At 37.9% G+C, this 19,451-nt stretch overlaps 1 protein-coding gene across 3 annotated transcripts in view; it reads left to right on the forward strand.

Moving 5' to 3' along the window:
• SLC10A7 (solute carrier family 10 member 7) overlaps window positions 1–19,451 on the forward strand; it is a 151,928-nt gene that overhangs the window by 11,324 nt on the left and 121,153 nt on the right. For 2 of the 3 annotated variants that reach the window (XM_086464258.1, XM_086464259.1), the window contains exon 4: window positions 2,245–2,320. In XM_086464258.1, coding sequence (XP_086320384.1) covers window positions 2,245–2,320 — 76 coding nt within the window. Of the gene's footprint in view, window positions 1–2,244; window positions 2,321–19,451 lie in introns of those variants that run through there. The other variant, XM_086464260.1, reaches the window with a different exon arrangement.

Below are 19,451 nucleotides of genomic sequence, written 5' to 3' on the forward strand. Positions count from 1 at the left end.
TAATTTTTTGTTAGCTGACTAGATTTAGCACTGACAGCACCCATTTGAAAAGGAATATGAAGCAGGTTATTGCACAGATTCACCTCTTCTGCAACTGTTAACATATAGCATTTACAGCGCAGGTGATAAGGCACGAGATGCAAAGATCTGGTACAAGATATGGCTTTGGTAGTTCCATATCTAAAATATATGACTTTGGAACCTATTACAAGTGTTTGGACCCCTAATGTAAGTGCTTATAGTATGGGCTGAACCAGTGGAACACTGCAGTTTGTTGTTTGTTATCTGTAGTAATCTGTTGGCCATTAGAGGAATTTGTTTGTATATTGGTAGCATTGTGTGTAGTTGATACAAAGCAAGAAAAAAAGTTCACAGGTGCATGTTTCAATACACCTGATTAAAAGTATTTCCATTTAGTGTGTACCAGTTTTTTGTGGATGAATATTTTCATATGAAGAATATTTAAAACCATAGCTTGATAGTGATTTTTTAATTATTATTCCAAATGTATTTATTTTAAATTTGAGAAGGTTAACAGAGATTGTTATTAAACCTTTCCCTTATAGTGTGGAAAATACCTGCCAGCTGAGATGAATGCCCTTGCACACGTTTCATTCTTCTCTGGATAACTTTGAACTTAATCCACCCCTTATTAGTGCAGGTGAGAAGTTCAAGGAACTGGCTGCCGAGAGACCACATAGAAGAGAGATAACAGTATCACAGCTGATGTAGGGGATGGACATCAGACTCGCTATGTGTTTGTCTCCTGTATATTTTTGTATATGTTTCTAAACTTTTCAGCACCATTTCTTTTTCCTGTATTTCTGTTCTTTCCAATATGAGCTTATCCTCCTAAGTGCTGAGAACTCTGCTTCCATAGCTTATTTCACTGTAAGCTAGAGGTACTATATACTTCCAAGATGGTACTTGATACTTTGTGATTTGATTTATATAATGTTGACATTGGTTGCCTCTTTCCTTTTCCACAGTGTCTGTAGCTGACAAGCTGAATACTGTCATTGTATTTTACCTGTTTCTTCTATTTAAGCTTTTTGTATATTTGCAGCATATCAGTTCCACTGTAATATTCTCCCTGTGGTTTGGATTTAATACTTCTGTTTGCTACAGCTTTTTGAAACCGTTTCTTGGGGATGGACTAATACAGTTACAAGTGTGAAGTAGTTCACCGCTAGTAATTGATCGTTCTGAACTAGAATACTGTCTCAAACTCCAATACTTGAAAACATATGTAGATTCCATGCTTTTGGGGGGCTTGCAGACTGTTTTATTCCATGCCTTACTGTTCCTTCTAAGTCAACACAGTTTTTCTTCATAAGCCCTATTTTACTTAGCCCCAAATTTAGTTGTAATCTATTGTGGTATGTTATTGTTGTTTCTAAATACTTTTTTTGATACAACTAATTTTTGTAATAACCAATTTTTGTGGACTGCCTTTGAAAACAAAGGAAAGCTCACCACTTTTTTTCTTAGTTTGCAACAGCATTTACTATATACATCGATAATTTTGCTGCACAAGCAATGGAAAAAATGACAGATGATAACAATAATAGTGTATTTTAGACTTCTAAAATGCAGGAGAAAGCTTTTGATGTTTTGGTTGTTGGAAGTCAGGTGATTTTACCAAGAAGTGAAAATATGCATAAAAATTAAACATTTGATGGACTTTTAATGTTCAGGAAATAAAAACCTTAATTGTGATTTTTTTTTTATTATTATTTTTTTTGTAGGCGTTGATGAAAAACAGTGTAGTGGGATCCTGAAATAGCGAGCATGGTTCTTCTTACTCTTATACATAGCAGTAAATGTTTTTACCCTGAACAGCTTTTTCAAGAAAATAGGAGTTTACATTCTTATTTTCTTTTTTTTTTTTCCCAAATAGCTACAGGTATCTCAAAACACACTACAAACTTTACTGATGCAGTTATGTGTGACAGATATATAGATGTCTTTGTGAATGGTAGATACAGTACTGCAGATGGGGAAATGGACTCACAGAGAGATTAAGTGTTTGGGTTTAAGTGTGGATGTGAGTCTTCACTGTGGTGGTTGGTAAGAGATGTAGTAGAAATCCTGCCAGCTGGTGCAAGGCTGTAACTAATGCAAACTGGGTTGCACAGGTGGTATGATGGTTGTTTTTACTCAGCTATTTGGTATTTTAAGGTTTTAGGTTGCACAGTGTTTGCATCATGTGAGGAATGTAACATTTCTTTTTGTTGTTTTCAGCTTGCAGACAGTAGGCTGCATGCCACCTCCTGTGTCTTCTGCAGTAATTTTAACCAAAGCTGTTGGTGGAAATGAGGTGAGTTTTCATTTTACTTTTGAGTGCTTTTTTAAAACAGAAGTTCAAACAAATATTTATGAGGAATTTATGTGGCAAAACACTGACTGCAGTGTGATGCTATTGTGGTTTTTAAAAAATTCTAGAATTAAAGCTTGGGTATTGTGTTGGTGTCAAACAAGGGAAATAGTGATACATTATCTGCTGCCGTTGGTCAAACCGAAGGAAGCTCAGTTTTCTGAGGTGATAGAGAGGTTTCTGATAGGAATTTGTTTTAGGAGATTTCTGCTTGTTACTGCACTGTCATTCCTAGCCATATAACGTTTGTACACTGTGTACTGGTTATCTCATAGACTATTAGCTTTGTGGTGAAGATCTGCCCTTGCAGTGATTGTTTGGATGGTGTGCAGGACAACAGGTACTTAGGCCCAGCCACCATGGGTTCATGAAGGGCAGGTACTGCTTGACCAACCTGATCTCCTTCTATGACCAGGTGACCCGCCTAGTTGATGAGGGGAAGGCTGTAGATGTCATCTACCTGGACGTTAGTAAAGCCTTAGACACCATCTCCCACAGCATTCTCCTAAGAAAGCTGGTGGCTCATGGCCCAGACAGGTGCACACGAAGCTGGGTTAAAAACTGGCTGGATGGCCAAGCCCAGAGAGTGGTGGTGAATGGAGCTCAATCCAGCTGGTGGCTGGTCACAAGCGGTGTCCACCAGGGCTCAGTATTTGGGCCAGTCTTGTTTAACATCTTTATCAATGATCTGGATGAGGGGATCAAGTGCTCCCTCAGTAAGTTTGCAGATGACACTAAATTGGGTGGGAGTGTTGATCTGCTCAAGGGTGGGAAGGCTCTGCAGAGGGACCTGGACAGGCTGGATCAATGGGCTGAGGCCAATGCTATGAGGTTTAATAAGGCCAAGTGCCAGGTCCTGCACTTGGGTCACAACCACCCCATGCAGCGCTACAGGCTGGGGGATGAGGGGCTGGAAAGCTGCCTGGCAGAAAAGGACCTGGTTGATCAGTGCTGGCTGACAGCCGGCTGAACATGAGCCAGCAGTGTGCCCAGGTGGCCAAGGCGGCCAACAGCATCCTGGCCTGTATCAGCAATAGTGTGGCCAGCAGGAGTAGGGAACTGTACTCAGCACTGGTGAGGCCGCACCTCGAATACTGTGTGAAGTTTTGGGCCCCTCACTGCAAGAAAGACACCGAGGTGCTGGAGTGTGTCCAGAGAAGGGCAAGGAAGCTGGTGAAGGGTCTGGAGAACAGGTCTTATGAGGAATGGCTGAGGGAACTGGGGTTGTTTAGTTTGGAGGAGGCTGAGGGGAGACCTTACTGCTCTCTACAACTGCCTGAAAGAAGGTTGTAGTTAGGTGGGGGTCAGTCTCTTCTCCCAAGCAACAAGTGATAGGAGAAGAGGAAGTGGCCTCAAGTTGTGCCAGGGGAGGTTTAGATTGGACATTAGGAAAACTTTCTTTACTGAAAGAGTGGTCAAACATTGGAACAGGCTGCCCAGGGAAGTGGTGGAGTCACCGTCCCTGGAGGTGTTAAAAAAACATGTAGATGTGGCACTTTAGGACATGGTTTAGTGGGCATGGTGGTGTTGGGTTAACTGTTGGACTTGATGATCTTAGAGGTCTTTTCCAACCTTAACAATTCTACGATTCTATGATTAGCATTAAGAGGCCCTGTAGTAGGAGTTCCTCAAGCTTCAAGCTGCAAATGTAGGAAGTGAGATCATGGAGACACAAACATTAATTTAAATCTTGTATTGTTATTTAGGACTGCATGAAATAAAAATTCTGGGTACATGTTATTCTCTGACAGTGATCGAATGCAAAGTTCTCAACAGATAGGAAATGCTGGAATTGAAGTTGTTTGTGCAAACTTGGTTTTGTCACATATTTCTGCCTTAAAATGGCATATGCTGATGTCATTTCAGACCTTTCTCTATCCACAAAACACTTGCTATTTTCAGGAAGACCAGGTAGACAGCATTTAGGAAATTAATCCAGGTGTGCTAATTAATGAGGTGGTTGTTTCCTTTGGATCTACCTCCTCGTAACTGCTGAAGGTGAATGAGACCTAGTAGGTGAGGAAGGGAGAGACTAACACTAAAAGAGGTCGGTTTTAAAGCTAGGGCTGTTGGGATGCTCTTCTGGAGGGTTAGAGCCAAATCTCAATTCAGCCACAGAGCTCCTGTGTGAGGTTGGGCGAGTCACTTCAACCACATTTTAAAAATATGGCCCATTAGTTGTGTACTTCTCATTTTCTGAGCTCAGACTCTTGGGACCGATTAATGTCAGCTTTGAAAACACATGATAGCAGTGAAATAGATTGAAGTTGTACTTTGTACTGACAAAGTGCTGTTTAATTGCTCTATCCTCTGAAGAGAGACCCAAAGCATCTCAAGTCAAGCATCTCTAATTACGGGCAATCCCGATGCACATCGCTGTCTCCCAGTTTGCTACCTGAAAACAAGAATCATAAAGTCATCTGATGGAGGTGCTGTGGAGTAATTAGTATAAGGAAATAATTCGGGTACATAATAGTGATTAACAGAAAAATTAGAAGTTTTTTAGTTATTATTCTATGCTGTAAATTAAACAAAGATGCCACGTGGTGAACAGTGAGGGTGAAATGAAGTATTGAATGAATGCTCATTCAGTGTTAGCACTGTCTGTCCTATCCTTAGAACAAGGAAAAGATCCTCTGGAAATAATAAGGTGTGATTGGTTAGTTGAAGGCAATATCGTACAGCATTTGTGTGCAGGAGTGAGAGGCGTACTTTAATACCAGCTAAAAAACATTAACTTTCTGTCATGTGAGGCTTGTGCAAGTAATTGTATAAATCGCTGACAAAATAAGCTTGAACCTTTAGTTCTTCTGTCCCAAACCAGTGTTGGAGGAATGTAAAAATGCATACTTTGTTAGTGATTTTTACAGATAGTTGCTGACAGTGAAGACAGAGTGAATCAAGAATTGGGTCTTGGGAACTGAGAGTTCTCAGTCAGGCTCTAGGAAGGTATGCAAAAGAGAAACACCCTTTAAACACAGTCAGTGTAGACGAAGTGTGTGGCAAATGTATTGCCGAACTTGAGCAAGTTTCCAATGCAAACATATTTTTGGAATTTGGTGCTTCTCTGTCATTCAGATTATTGTTAATTTTTCTTCTGAAGAACACCAAATCACATCCCACATGCTAGGGGAGAAGACCCTCTCACATCTCTCCTCGCCAAATTTCACCGAAGCTGTTGCATTTTAATTTAAATCCATTCTGATATATGAAGAATTTAAACCTGGGAGTCGACTGGAAATATAAGTGATTGTACTGTGAGAGCATTTGTTCATAATAGTGTCTCTTAAACTGCTTTTGCCTCGTCAAGCATATATCTCTTACCTAGAGAAATAGATTTGTCTGAGGGTGTATCTACACTGCATAATGTAATATGAAGATAAATGAGCTTGCTCAGAAGCAATATAGTGAGCAAGCTCCACTTGAACTAATTAATCTGAGAAGTGTCCTGCTGTTATGGAGTACAGGCACACCCTCAATAAGTGCTCTGAAGACCTCTTTGGATTTCTTGAAAAACAGCACATGAGAGCTGTGGTAGTTGACTGTGTTATGACAGTGTAGAGAATGTTAGGTTTTCTTTATTTAAGTAGAAGTGGCTGTTGAATGTCAGTTTGGACTTGGGCTATTTTCAAAGAAATGTCAGGCACTATGACATAGTAGAAGTAGTACTCACCTGGGGCTGAGGAAACATGGATTCTATTTTTAGCTCTGTCATTAACCTGTTGGGTAAAACAGAGTGGGGTATCATGTCTCTGGGGTTAGCGTTAATGGATAACGGCAACTTTGTGAAGTGTCTGAAGATCAGTGCTGAAAAGCCTTATGTAAGAGTTATATTTCATTGTTCTGGGACAGGTTGATAAAGTATTTGGTCAAGTGCTTAGAAAGAGGGTCTAAATCATTAGAAGCTCCTTGGTGGGGGATTTTGCTGCTTAATAATTGGAAAATTCAGTTGCGAGATGATAAAAGGAAGGCATTTTTGTTAACCTTACAAGGATCTGGTTTTATTAATTGATACATGCCTGAGGGCACAAAATAAAATGTTCTGCTTTTGTTGGCTAAGGAGGGCATGGTCACCAAAGCTGATACTAAGAATTCTGATTAAACTGTGTTCATCACTGAAAAATTTAATGTTCTGTGATTGTAACTACAAACCTAGGTAAGCTAAAAATCTTTATTATTTCACTGTCAGTGTTTAATAGCAACTGTACAGTTTACCAGTGTTTGTTTTCCTGATGGTTGAAACACATGGTATATCCAAAAAGTGTATCTAACTTTTAAGTCCCTTTGACCTGTGTATAAAAATACAACAGCTGAACAGTCACTCAAGAGTGCAAATGTAAGATTGCCCAAAGCAAAAATAAATCTTCCTTCTTCCTATATGTCATTTGATCACCAGCCCTGTGATCTATACTACTTTCAAATTTCTGGTGTTAGCAGCTGTTAGGCATGCCTTCCAAACTCTACCATGTTAGCCATTTGTATTACTTTGCAGTGTGCCTGGTAGATGAGCAGGCTGGGGCTGGTTTTGATGGTTTGGGCATTCCAGAGGAAATAAATCTTTATCAAAAGCCCGTTGTCAGCAGTAGCCTTCCATTAATAAGGGAAGACAGTCAAGGCAGTTAGCACCTTTGCTTGCTGTAGCTGTGTCATTGTGGTGGGGAGAAGCATTATATTTGGAAGCCAAAAGGCTTCCAAGTCTTTTAGTGTTCAAGGGTGAAAATTAAAATCTTCACCTAGCTCTGATGCACCAGTGGTTTGGTGGCTTGTTTTAGGGGACAGGAAAGAGTCTTCTTCACAAGTCGTAGGGATTATAGTGGGGGAAAAAGATCTCTCTAGCTTTGTAAGAAAGAAATCGAAAGATGGCGAAGAGATAATCAGTAGCAGATTTTATAGGTGTATTGGATTTTGTTGCTGTAATCAGTGGAGGAGAAGTTCAGTGTTGGCATTAGCAGAGTGGAAGAACAAAAGATTCTAGCTGCGAAGAAAATAATGGAGTGACTAGTTCACTCTCAGTACTGCTTGTTATATGAGACTTAAGACAAACTTTTCAAATCTCATTTCCTTACGTCTTGCCATTGATGGCAGTAGCAGCAGCAGAGGTTGTTCGAGCAGAGCTGTTCAAGACAGTGTTTCTGTACCACTTCAGAATAACTTGTGTACTAGTGATGGTATAGGTACCATGTTCTGAAAATGTCTGATATGTGGCATTGTAAGATACTTACCTGTGGTTGTTGGAAGAAGATACGGTGGAGATTAAAATTTCTGTCCAAAAACGTGCCTATATAATTCAAACTAGCTAGGAGCTAGTATTGTTCTGTCCAGAGGAGTGTTCGCCAATGAGAGATGTAGGCGGTGGAGAAGAGAACTCCCCGTGCTTTCTGAAAATCTTGGCTTTTGGAGGAGAGGAAGGTGATTTGTGGCTATTCTGTCTTTTGTTTTGGTGGAAGTAGCTGTTCTTGATGGATGAGCAGAAATAGAACTTGTCCAATAGGGCTGCAAATTCACAGCTATTGACTCTGTGACCCATTCTTAGGCTTCTTCAGCTCCTCTCCCTGGTCTCTGTATAATGTGTGGTTTGTTCTCTCAGCTGTCTTTCAAGTCTTGTTTCTTCTCCCTGTTTCTCCCTCTTCACCCTGATTTTCCATCATTCCTCTTGTGCTCTTCCTGTATGATATTGTTTTCATTAACCCTGCAAACAACTTTCTAAACCAGCCTATTCCTAGCTTTTGTCGCAAATACATTTAGTTCATTAGCAAAGCCATTTTCAAGTACTGAATTTAATTTGATGCATATGAAGCTCTATATGAACAAAAAGACATTGTATGTAAACTGGCAAAAAATGAGCGATAACCATGAGAAATCAAAATCTGATTTTTAATTTGTTGGTATTTCCTCAGTTGTTTCTGTCATCAGTAACACTTATGAAGTCTCTTGATTTGTGAAGAGGACAGTCCATGGAGTTAAAATTGGAATGAAAAACAGGAGGCCTCGCTTTTGTTCTTGTTGAGCCATGAAGGGTCAGGATTTTAATGACATTATAGCATCTGACAGCATGGAAGGCTTTTTAGTCTGGTGCGTCGTGTCCGTCCCCCCCCCCCCCAAGTCTTGTAGTATTTCAGTAAAACTATAAAACCCATTTCTTTAAAAGTCTATTTCTAACTATCCATTTCTCAGAGAGACAAATAAATATGTCAGCATTTCAAGGTGCTGTGAAGACAAACCTATTAAAAGCTCAGCGATCCTCAGACAGAAATGCTGTAGAGATGCCAGATATTACTACAAAGTATTCAAACAGTAAATGTCATACTCTCCTTAAGAATCAAAGTAATGAAGAAAAGAGATTGGAAATTAGATCTATAAGTCTATTATCAGTTTGGGAGAAAAAAACAATTTGCAATGACTTTTATGGCAGCTTAATGACATATTTTTGAAAAGTGTAACATAACAGGCAAGAGCTGTGATGGAATTGTATAGATAAATCGTGGCAGACAGTTCATTTTATTGAAGAATACTTTGGCTATTTTGCTATGTCATACACAACAAAACCGTTGGAGTGGTTTTTTTCTTGTTCAGTTATGCTGTAGCTTGTACAAAACCTCTTAAGGTGCTATTTTATTTTTTTGCAACTTTTATGTGTATCTGCTGCACCTTTTGTAAAACAGGGTTGTTGCATATGCAAGACAAGATTTTTGAAATACAAAATAGACTTTAATGAAGAAAGCTACAAAGGCATTTGTGAAATAAGATATAAATTAAAGAAAGAGTTCTAGTATTGATTTTTAGATTTGTTTTTTGAAACAGATGTAGAACATAAAACTGAACATAAATTTGCAAGGTCCACAGCTAGCCATTCTGGAAAAGAATCAAGGGAGAATAAGTAACATTTTGCCAACAAATTATGTGCAATACTTTTAAGTAATATTTTAAAATAAAAAGCATATGAGTATTTACTGAGAAATGAATGCTGGAAAATTCCTCTGTTTGAGTGTGGTGGGTTTTTTTTAAGTAAAAACAAAAAAAGTGAACCCTAACACTACTGTAAAGTCACAGGAAAGATATTGATTTCTCTAAAAATATCTGAAGTTCTTTGAACTGTGTGTTCATGTACATTAACCTTTTAAAGAAACAAAATAAAATGAATAAAAAGAAGTACAAGCTCTAATGGTTTGTGAATCATACCGTGATGCACCAGTGTACCAAGAGTGTTTACCTTTGGAAAGTAACACGTGAACATTATGAAACAAAATCGTTTAAGATCTTCAAATAAACTGTATGTGTCATGGTCTTTAGTTGTCTTCTATAAAATATTTTTTCTTCTCTAAATATAAGTGAATTTACAGTAGTGTTGTCTAAAATTTGATTTCCAAATTGCACTTAAAATATTAATATTTTTAGGTTTTATGAAGAAGTATTTAATTTCATTCTATTGTTTTAAAATTTGATACTGTAAAAGGAAAAAAACATATAATGAATTTTTTTTATTAAGTAATAAATTTTGTCTGCCCACACAGATTAAATAGTTGTAAATGAAAATGTAACTATTTCTACCAGTAGATAATACACTGAAGTCTCTGGGAAATGTATGTGGGTGTCAGAGGACAAATTTAGGGAAGATGTCTGTACTTCATATGTACAAATACAAAGAATTAACTGTGTCAGCATAAGCCTTATATGTACGTAGGAGCTGTTGTGCTATTAAATTCACCCACTCTATTCTAGTATTACAGTCTAATTTTTTATGTATCCTAAGAGTTTACTTTTCTTTTATCATTACTGTGCTTTGAGCAGATGGTTTTTATTGAGCTATTTATTGACACTTAGGGTTTTTTCCTTCCCTGAGTGGTGAGTGCATTTTATATCCATCAATGCATAGGAGTAGCCCATATTATTACTTACAATATGAATTTCATCACTGTAATGTGTCCCAGTCATGCAGCTCCATTAGATATCTCTTGAGTTTCTCATCATCTTCTCAAGTCTTCTATAACCCAAAGCAATTGTGGAATCTTCTGGTTTATTTGCCCTCTCTCACTGTTTTCCTTTCATTTATCACTAGCAGTTCGAATACAGATCCACTACTAAAACCATTCAGAATGGAAGGGATTTTCAAAGGCATTCAGCTCTGCTCTTAGTGGAAGAAAATTCAGGCTAACAGCGAGGCTTCTGAAATCCCCATATTTGTGTACTTCACCTCCGAATTCCTTAGTTTGTATGAAGTTTCAGATTCTCCCAACATCTTTGAAAAGCAACTGATTTACTAACTTAAGGTGTCAGTGGTTGGGTTAGACTAAAAGATTTAGTTTTGTCCCTGGTTGCCAGTACCCCTAACTCAGGGTCTTCATATGGCTCATACGATGTCTAGTGGAAAAAGACCTCCTCCTCCACTCCTGGGAACGTAAGAAATTAGGGAAGTGCAAAAAATATATTAAATCTCTTAACTGCACAACTTTTACTCTAACATGTGTGACACAGAATTCGCGGCCTTGTGCACGTTCAGCCTTTCCAAATCTGGGGTGCTTGTAGCAGCTCTGCAATGATCTAGAAAGCTGTAAAGTTGCCTGTTTAAACTGTGCTAAGCTACTTGGGCTCTGGCTGGAAACTACCTGGAATCATTGTAGCTTTGTGGTTTTTAGAGCTGTGTTTTCCAGACTGTCCTAGATGTGACTTTAAGAAGAGTGTTTTCAGAGGCTTTGCTGTTGCTATTCTACTGTGTTTAGCTGGGGAGATCAGGTTGTTTTTGGTTTTGTTTTTGGGTTTTTTTTCGTCTGCTATGGGACATTCAGTGACCCTGAAAGCTGTTTGTGGCATAAAGAAGCCAGGACAGAAAAAGAGTCTTGCGCTCACACTTGACAAAAATGGACTTTTAAAGCAAGCTAGTTTTGTATTTGTCTTGGTCTGGAGGTTAATTCAGTGTAAAACTATACTGTGGAAGAGCTTCCTTTACTTAGCAGGGAGTGCTTTATGAAATGTATTTTCTATGCAAAGCAAGCATTTTTAACTTTTTGAACAAATCACTAATACTTCTATTAAAATATTGGCAGGGTGTGGGGTCTACTGCCCCCCTAAAATTCAACTTCTGTACTCTCTGCTGTTTAACCTTCATGGCTGTTTCAAAGAGAAATGGCAGGTGTTTTACTAGTGAAAGAAGTGTGTTACCAGCTCTCCCTAACTCAGTCTTTGAAAAGAAAGCCTCTCTTTTGGAGAGCGGCGAAGACTGGAAATACTACTCTGAAGATGACAGCTTCAAAAAATTACAACTGATTTGTTTGCAATGGTGTGCAGACATGCTGGGTTCTGGTTCTGCTGTCCCTCACCTGTTGGCTTACAAAGCACATGCTAGTTTAATATTAATTGTAAGTGAAGTGTTTAATCATTGCTTATGTTGGAATTGGTGTTAAATCACTGATACAGCAAACCAGAAACTATTCAGCTTTGTCTGTTGCTTGTAGGTGGTTTATTTCCTACCATGAACAATAAAGATGGGTTTTTTTTTGACGTCTGTTCATGTGTTCACAAGTCTCTGTGGATCTGGACCCTCTTGCATGAAGGGATACTACTGCAAATGGTTTAGCATGGCTGTTGCTCACTCAATTGTTGTGACTGGAAATGAAGACATGTATCTATAAAACCAGCAAAAGCTGATATGCAACAGTGTTGCTTGCCAAAACTGGAATTAATTCAGTATTTCTTACCAAAAAAAACATTTGGAATGATAATGTGTAAATCATTGCTAACATTTTGAAATTTGAAAAATACCTTTTACATATGACTGCAGCTCATTGCAGATTAATCAAAATTAAATATGTCTATTGAGAAGACAAAATGCTTTTTAGGCACATCTTTAGTGGATCTAGTCAAGAATAGCATTACTGTTCTTGACATGTGCGAGGTCTGAACTCTGCCTTGTGAAGAGGTAATGCTGCATTGTTTCTCCTTTCTTAAATTTGTGCTTTGAGTATTAAAATCAAAGCTTCAGAGTATTTCAGTTGGCAAAGTTTTAGTTTCTATCGAAGCACATTTTTGTCTGGTGTGAATATATTTACTTAGTGGCTAATAATAATGTATAGGAAAGAAAGCTATCAGGCTTGCAAATTCAGGATTTCTGTTTTCTTTAGCTCTCTTTTTGGGTGTGCAAGATTAAGTCCTGATTTGTGGAAATCATAGCTGTAAAACATGAAGCAGAATTTTCAGTTAAAATTATCATTATTTTTAAATTTCATTATTTTTCAATGAAATTAAATTGATTTTTCATATCCTTTTTTCATCATTATGATTATGCAGGAACATTGTGAAGGTTTTTGTTGTCTAAATTGTTTGTCAAATGATTGTATTCCATATGAGAAAAATTCTCTTACATTCTATGAGGAAAACTTCACCTGTGTGAAGAGAGAATGAATTTCTAGGTTCCTGTATTTATATACCAATAAACAAGCACAAATTTGTTTAAAATGTTTTTATAGAACTCTTATGAGACGATAGGGTATTTTAGACATGTTTCCAGTTTGTATTTTTCTGTTAAACTGACTTTTTATTCATTTGTTAGTTAAAGCATTTGGCAAAAAATATGGAGAGCAGTAGAGCAGCAAACTTTCTCTGATTTCAAAGCACTATTTAAGCTTCAGTTTCTGGAAAACATTTGCCCTGTTATGAAGTCTGAAAACAGCAAGCTGCTGGTAAACTGTTTCTGGACATGTTGAAGAAGAGCCACATGCCTCCTGGGAAGCCTTGTTCAGACGTGCAGACCCCATAGCTGGGTCCTTTCCTGCTCAGCTAGGATTTTTTGCCGGTGTTCCTTGTGCATATGGCCTTTTCTAACTGAAATCCACTACTTCTGCTGCCGCTTCTAAATTTAACAAGGCTGGAGGGGAAACAACACCGGTCAGAGTAGCTGTAGTGGAGGCTTATATTCTTGTACTCACATGGGAAGCCCCTGTGAGAAGATGGTAACGTTTAGGAAATTTTGAGGGGCAGGAGACTTGCAAAGGAGCATTAGTGCGTTACCTCTACTATAGATCCCCTGAAAGCACATCAGCCCCTGATTAATCATCTGTGTGATGCGGGGGAAGAAGTTTTACTATTAAATATAATCTTTGCCAACACATTCAGTACCTCATCATCTGTATCTCCACCATAAGTTGTATTTCCAGACCATTTGCTTCTCTGGCATTTCGGGTCCCCTGGCCACCCTCAGCCTGACATCTCAGGGTCTGCGCTGTCTGCCTCCAAATCGTGTCCTGCCTCAGGCCCTGCTACGCATCCCCAGGGAGTTAGCACCAACTGCCTGGGCCTCCACAAGACAGTGTGAGGCAGAGGCGAAGTAGGAACTGGTGGGAGCCCTGGTTGTGCTTGGCAGTTTGTTATCATTCATTGGTGTGCACTTAGCACTGTAAGGCAGTAGGTATGTGCTTTTTGAGTAGGGCTACAATCCAGTGCTTGAATTTAAGGTGAATAATGTTTCTGAAGAAATTTTCCCCAAGATTCAGGGGAATAAAAAACTTGTCTTTTGTATCAATGTGGATACAGTAGTTCTGACTCCATCTTTTTTTTTTTTTTTTTTAATAATAAAGGGTTATTTAGTAAGAAATACATGAGCAAACAAAGAAACTAGTGCACTGCTTATCAGCAAAGTAGTCAACAGCCGTAGACTGACTAGGTAGTCTAATGCAGCAATTCTGGTAACTGTATGGCACGTAAACTAAAGAGAATGTGCTTGAACTGAGTTGTGTTTGAGCTGGTAAGTCCAGACCAATAGTACATTTCCTAAATTAGTTTGCCAATTTACATATATTTCTTCTTCCATGAAATTTTGAAACTCCTTGTTCTAGCAAGTATTGTGGATTATTGCAGCAAGATTGCCAAAATGCTGAATTTCTAGTGTGTGGATAACTTTGCTTAGCTAGACCTTTTTCTTGTTGTATTTTATAATGATGTAAATTCATTTTGTTTGGTGATATTTTTGCAAAATGTCCGTACTGTATATGGGGATGTATACTTTGATGCGTACTGTGTGAGTGTTTCGGCTCCAACTGCATATCCAAAACCTTTTAAAAGGAAATCTCAATGAGCCCCATGGGGCAAAGTAAATTATTACATGTGGTGAACTCTTAAGTCATAGACCAAGGTCATGGCAGTGAGAGTGTATTTCAAAAAGGTTTTATCTGTGCTTGGAAAGCAAATGAAATCTCTCATCATTAACTTTAGAATTATAGTTATAAGAGGATTTTCACTAGAGGTGAAAGATCAAGTTCATGGCGGACATAATGGAGTCTGAAAAGTTATTTCTCAGACATAATACTAGGGCATGAAACGTTCACTGAGGTTTTCACATTATTGATGGGGAGTTTACAGCCTCTAATACGGATACTGAAGATCAGAATCATTATAATTCTTGCTATCTATTGTGGCTTTATTTCAGCCTTTTTAGGTGAAAAAACCACCTCTCTGTTCTGTAATGTGAAGACTTTTAGAAAAATTTCCTAGCTTTTCAGCTGTGTCCGTCTCTATCATAGAATACAGGCAATACCTTCCTTGGTTGGTAACAATAATCCTTCTGTAGAAATATAATTTAGTAAACCTGAATGGTCTTCAGTCCCTAATGAATTAATCAAAGCACGTGTGTATGCAGTGATATGGTGTTTCTGTCCTTATTTGTTGGTAGTTCATGTAAACCAGAAAGAACAAATGTTAAAGGGAAACAAAGCAGAAAAATGGAAGCAGAACTAAGGTTTTTAGTGATCTAGACTATTATCCTTCAGTGGAAATGGGTACTCATTTTTCTGTTTGTTTAAAGTTTGCTGGACTTTGCGTGTGCGCGTGTGTGTCTGCATTTCGGGGATACCAATGAGCAATAGAAATTGGCTCAATAGTAGTGTCTGAACTCTGCCTGCATCTTGGGAGAGGTTTTGCAAATATCCCTGCCAATAACACCGCTCACTTGTTCACAGAGTTTACAGTGCTGTCTGTTTGCTTGTAGGAGTGTTAAAATTTGGCAGTGATGTGCTCCATTTAATAGAAGAGTATTAAACAACCATCGGCAAAAATGAATCCCTTCGTATTTGTGCTTTCACTGTCACAAAGTTTATTATGTTTACAGGAAAGTTTCAGCTGTTGTGATTTTGTTTGGAAGAGTCTGTTTAGTCCCATTTTCATGTCATTTCATTGCTAGGTAAAAGTTAAGGTTTTGCTATTTTGTTTTCTTAAATCCTTCTGTCTACTTTAAAAAGAGGTAATTGTTAAAAGGTGCAATTTTTCCCCAAGTTATAGTTACAAATAACAAGTACATATATATTTTTGGCAAGTGATATTTTAATTTCTTTGAAAATATGAAAAATAAAAACTAGTTCTACAGTAAGAAGACTTTATAACCGGAACTAGAGAAAGTCAGCTCTAAGAGTGGCTATCAGGTTTTATTCTACTTAAGCAAAGTACTTCATTTCAAAATGAGCGTATTTTTAGGGAAACTTTCTATATATCCAAGATATGTGTTTTCTCAAAAGTCATGTGAGAAGAGAAAGCATAGGCTGGATTGGTAGGTTACCTGTAATTCAAGAAATGACAACATTAAAGTTGGACATAAAAATCTCACTTCTGATCTATGGACATGTTTTATGCTTCTGTGTTAAAATGGCATGTGATCGTGCAATTTAGAAAGTACATCCTATAACTTTTTTTTTCCTGTAAGGTTAATGTCGTATGTGTTATCTCAGAAATACTTGTTGTACTTTCATTATCCAAGTGATCCAGAATATCTGTATTGAGTGAGACTTTCTATATAGGTTATATTCTCTAAGGTGTATATTTTAATAATTTAGTCAATGGCCTCTCTTATGCGTTTTCTCTTCACCCAGCAGTGCAACCTCTTTTGTACAGTTGTGAGGCGTTTCTAAGCATAGTCACAAATGTCTGTGACCTATTGATCCTAGGATGTTTTCGGTATTCGTACCACCCATGTCAATGACTTCTACATGGCTTAATTCTCTGCAATTTGTGATCTGAGAAACTGAGAACAATAGACATTATTTGTAAGTATGGAATATGCAGAAAAATATGCAGTAAAGTGCTGTCCTCAAATCCTTTCTGAAAATGAGTCACTCTGAGACGTCTTTGCTTCTTCAGGGGTCTGCTGTCATGACCCCTTGAGTAGCAAATGTCTGTGTTGCTGCATTTGGTTTTTCAAACCTTCCAGATACTCCCAGCAGATAAAACTCCCGAGTAGTCATCTTCTGCAGATAAGAACAAAATACCTACCTTATAACCTTGATTTGATTCCTAAGCATTTTTTTAAATTTTCTTTAGAGTATTACATTGAAAGTAGTTTGGTTCTGTATGTAACAATTTTAGATGTGTAAAAGCTCAAAATAGTAGCCTCTGCACTAGTTCTGCTTTACTTTGTTTTATGTAAACGTGAAATCCTAGACTGTAATGACTTTATAACCCAGGTACTTTGTGAGTCTGACAGCTGAGCTCTCTCTGAGTTGTGAACAGGACTCAGATGTGCATTTTTGTCTTTAGAATGTGTAAAATTTCTTTCTCATTGTGTTAGTAGTATAGTTATGCTTACCACCCTCCCAATTCTTCCCCTCTCTGGTATTTTTGCATAATATAATCACTGTGCCCATTGTGTAAGTGTCCCATCATGTCTCTAAGAGATCACACTGATTTTAATTTCCGTCCTCTTTCAAAACTCCAGCCAGTTCCAGCACGTTGTTTGTTGTCTTCCTTGCTAGTAGAAAAGCACACTGAAATCTGCAGTAGTCTTCTGTTTCCCAGACTGCCTGGTCTTAGTTGGAGTCAGTACTTCTAGCTTTCAAGAGATTAATTTACTGAGGTGAATCACTTGTTATGCTAACTTATACAGTATCTTGTGAGGTAGATGGCTCATTTAGCATCACTTCCAGCAGGCTGTGTTCATGGCTTCTTTATCAGCTCTTGTGGGGATTTTGTGGTGGTTTTTTTTTTTTTTTGTGAGTGGTGGGAGGCAAGAGCGTCTTTTCATACTCTCCAATAATTTTTTGCAACCTAATGCAGATCTGCCATACAAGCAGATTTTAAGATTTCCTGTCTTTCAGGCTTCAAGTTCCTCTAAATTGTGTGATGCGAGGCAATGGAAAATTTCATTTTTTTCAGATTATTTCCTCCTGTGGAGGATATTGTAATACACTGAGACTTTATTCTGAGTCGTCTCTCTTCTTCAGTGTTTTAACAAAACTAGAAATAGATGAATTTTGTTTTCCTGCTAATTAGCACATGGCAGCTGCTACCAGCAAAAGAACACCTGTGCTGCTAGTGAGGGGACCTGGGAACTTGGGCATGATTCTTCTCCTTTATCCTAGTCTAAATCAGATAGTCTTCTGATGGGGTAAGTGTAGGTAAGGGTTATAAATGAAAACTGGGTGTATATGATTTGTAGTATGTGGATTCCAGAAGCAGTACTTGGTCTTAGCTGGTCTCCTTATGCAAAAGTGTGCAGTTGACATAAAATTTTAAGTACATATGTAAATAAGTACAGTACTGCATTTTTGTCAACTGTATTCTCATACATTAATTGCTGTCTTTTGGAAAATAAGGTCTTTGTTTCCAATAAATAAAACTGTGCCTTAAAATAGAAGAGTGAAGACAAGTGTCAGTATTGTTCATGCTGTAAATGCTTCTAAAGACGGAGCTTTATTTGTGGGTTAAGTTTGTCATTATTTTGAAGTCAGAGTAGTTGTACTTATCTTTGGGAAGTGTGTTCATCAGGAAACATCACTAAGCTTTCCCTCTGCTATCTCCTTATGCAGATATTAGAGGAGTATAAAGTCATTTTATTAGCTGACAAGCTGTTTAGTTACAAGATAAGAAATAGAGCTTTGCCCCGTGGAGGAAATGTGGAGTTCTCCCATCTGCATTCAGAAGCACATTCAGAAGCGTATTTCCTCCAGCCTTCATTGGAGATAAAGACAGCCTCCAAAACCTGAGAGAATTTAATCATAGTAGTTATGGATGTTTTCTCCTAGGTTTGCTCATACATACAGAAATGAACTACCTAAATAATGAAGAACTGCGTATTATACATATAGTCAGCAGTGAACTATAGAGCTATACTGTTACATGTCCTACATTAGGAAAGAATAAATAAGATAAAATAGTTGTATATACATATATATGCTGGAATCTGGAGTCATAGTTAGAATTTAGTACTTGGGCAGGATTAATGGTTCTGCAGTGAGATCAGTGCTTGAACTGTTTGTTTTCTTAAGATATTGTTCATTAATTCTTTTTGGTATAGACCGACCAGGTTCTTGGAGGAGTTCCAGATGTTGTTCAAGGTGTTACTAATGTCTAAAATGGCTTTTCCCCTCTCTGTTTTCCTCTCACTGTAATGACAGATAAACGGGAGTTACTCCATTCCATTTCCGAATTAGCAAAGTGTTAATGTGGATTTTGTTTGAAGCCCTTTTTTCTCTGGAGCTTGTTTTCCTATTTGATTTGCCTTTGGATGGATGTGTTGGCATTCCTGTCATGCTGCAGTGCTTGCTTCTTCCAGCTGTTGAGTTTTTGGAGAATGGCTATGGGGAGTTTTATTTACTGTTAGAAAACCTCACTGAAGAGCTGTAATTTTGTAATAGATAGTGCAAGGCACCATTGGTGACCAGTGTTTGGATACCCATAAAACATAAATCAATACCTAGAGTAAACAGGAGTATTTGTGTTCTGAAGCATTGCTTATTTGCTGTTGGAGTCCTGGTGATGGAATATGGCTTTGAAAATAAGTGTGTAGTATGTACGTCCAAGCTGTAACTGTAGTATTTAAGACAGTCCTACAAAAATGTGCTTTTAGACACTGTGAGAAATGTTTGTTAGAACCTATATCTATATCCTCTGTGTTTTTCTGTCTTTAATATGTAGAATTAGTGTGGGGTTTGTTTGCTTTATTGACTAACTGTTCGTTTCCTGTGTATTTTGTGAAGTAGATCTTGCATGTTCACATGTGGAATATTGTTTGTTGTTGATTTAAAAGAAGTAGGGGGAAAGGTAAGTGTGTGGGATGCACTGTTCAAATTCTATGGCAAGTGAAGACAGGAAGTGCATAATT

The sequence above is a fragment of the Leptosomus discolor genome, chromosome 4 (assembly GCF_034619465.1).
Source record: "Leptosomus discolor isolate bLepDis1 chromosome 4, bLepDis1.hap2, whole genome shotgun sequence".
NCBI classification, from domain to species: domain Eukaryota; kingdom Metazoa; phylum Chordata; class Aves; order Leptosomiformes; family Leptosomidae; genus Leptosomus; species Leptosomus discolor.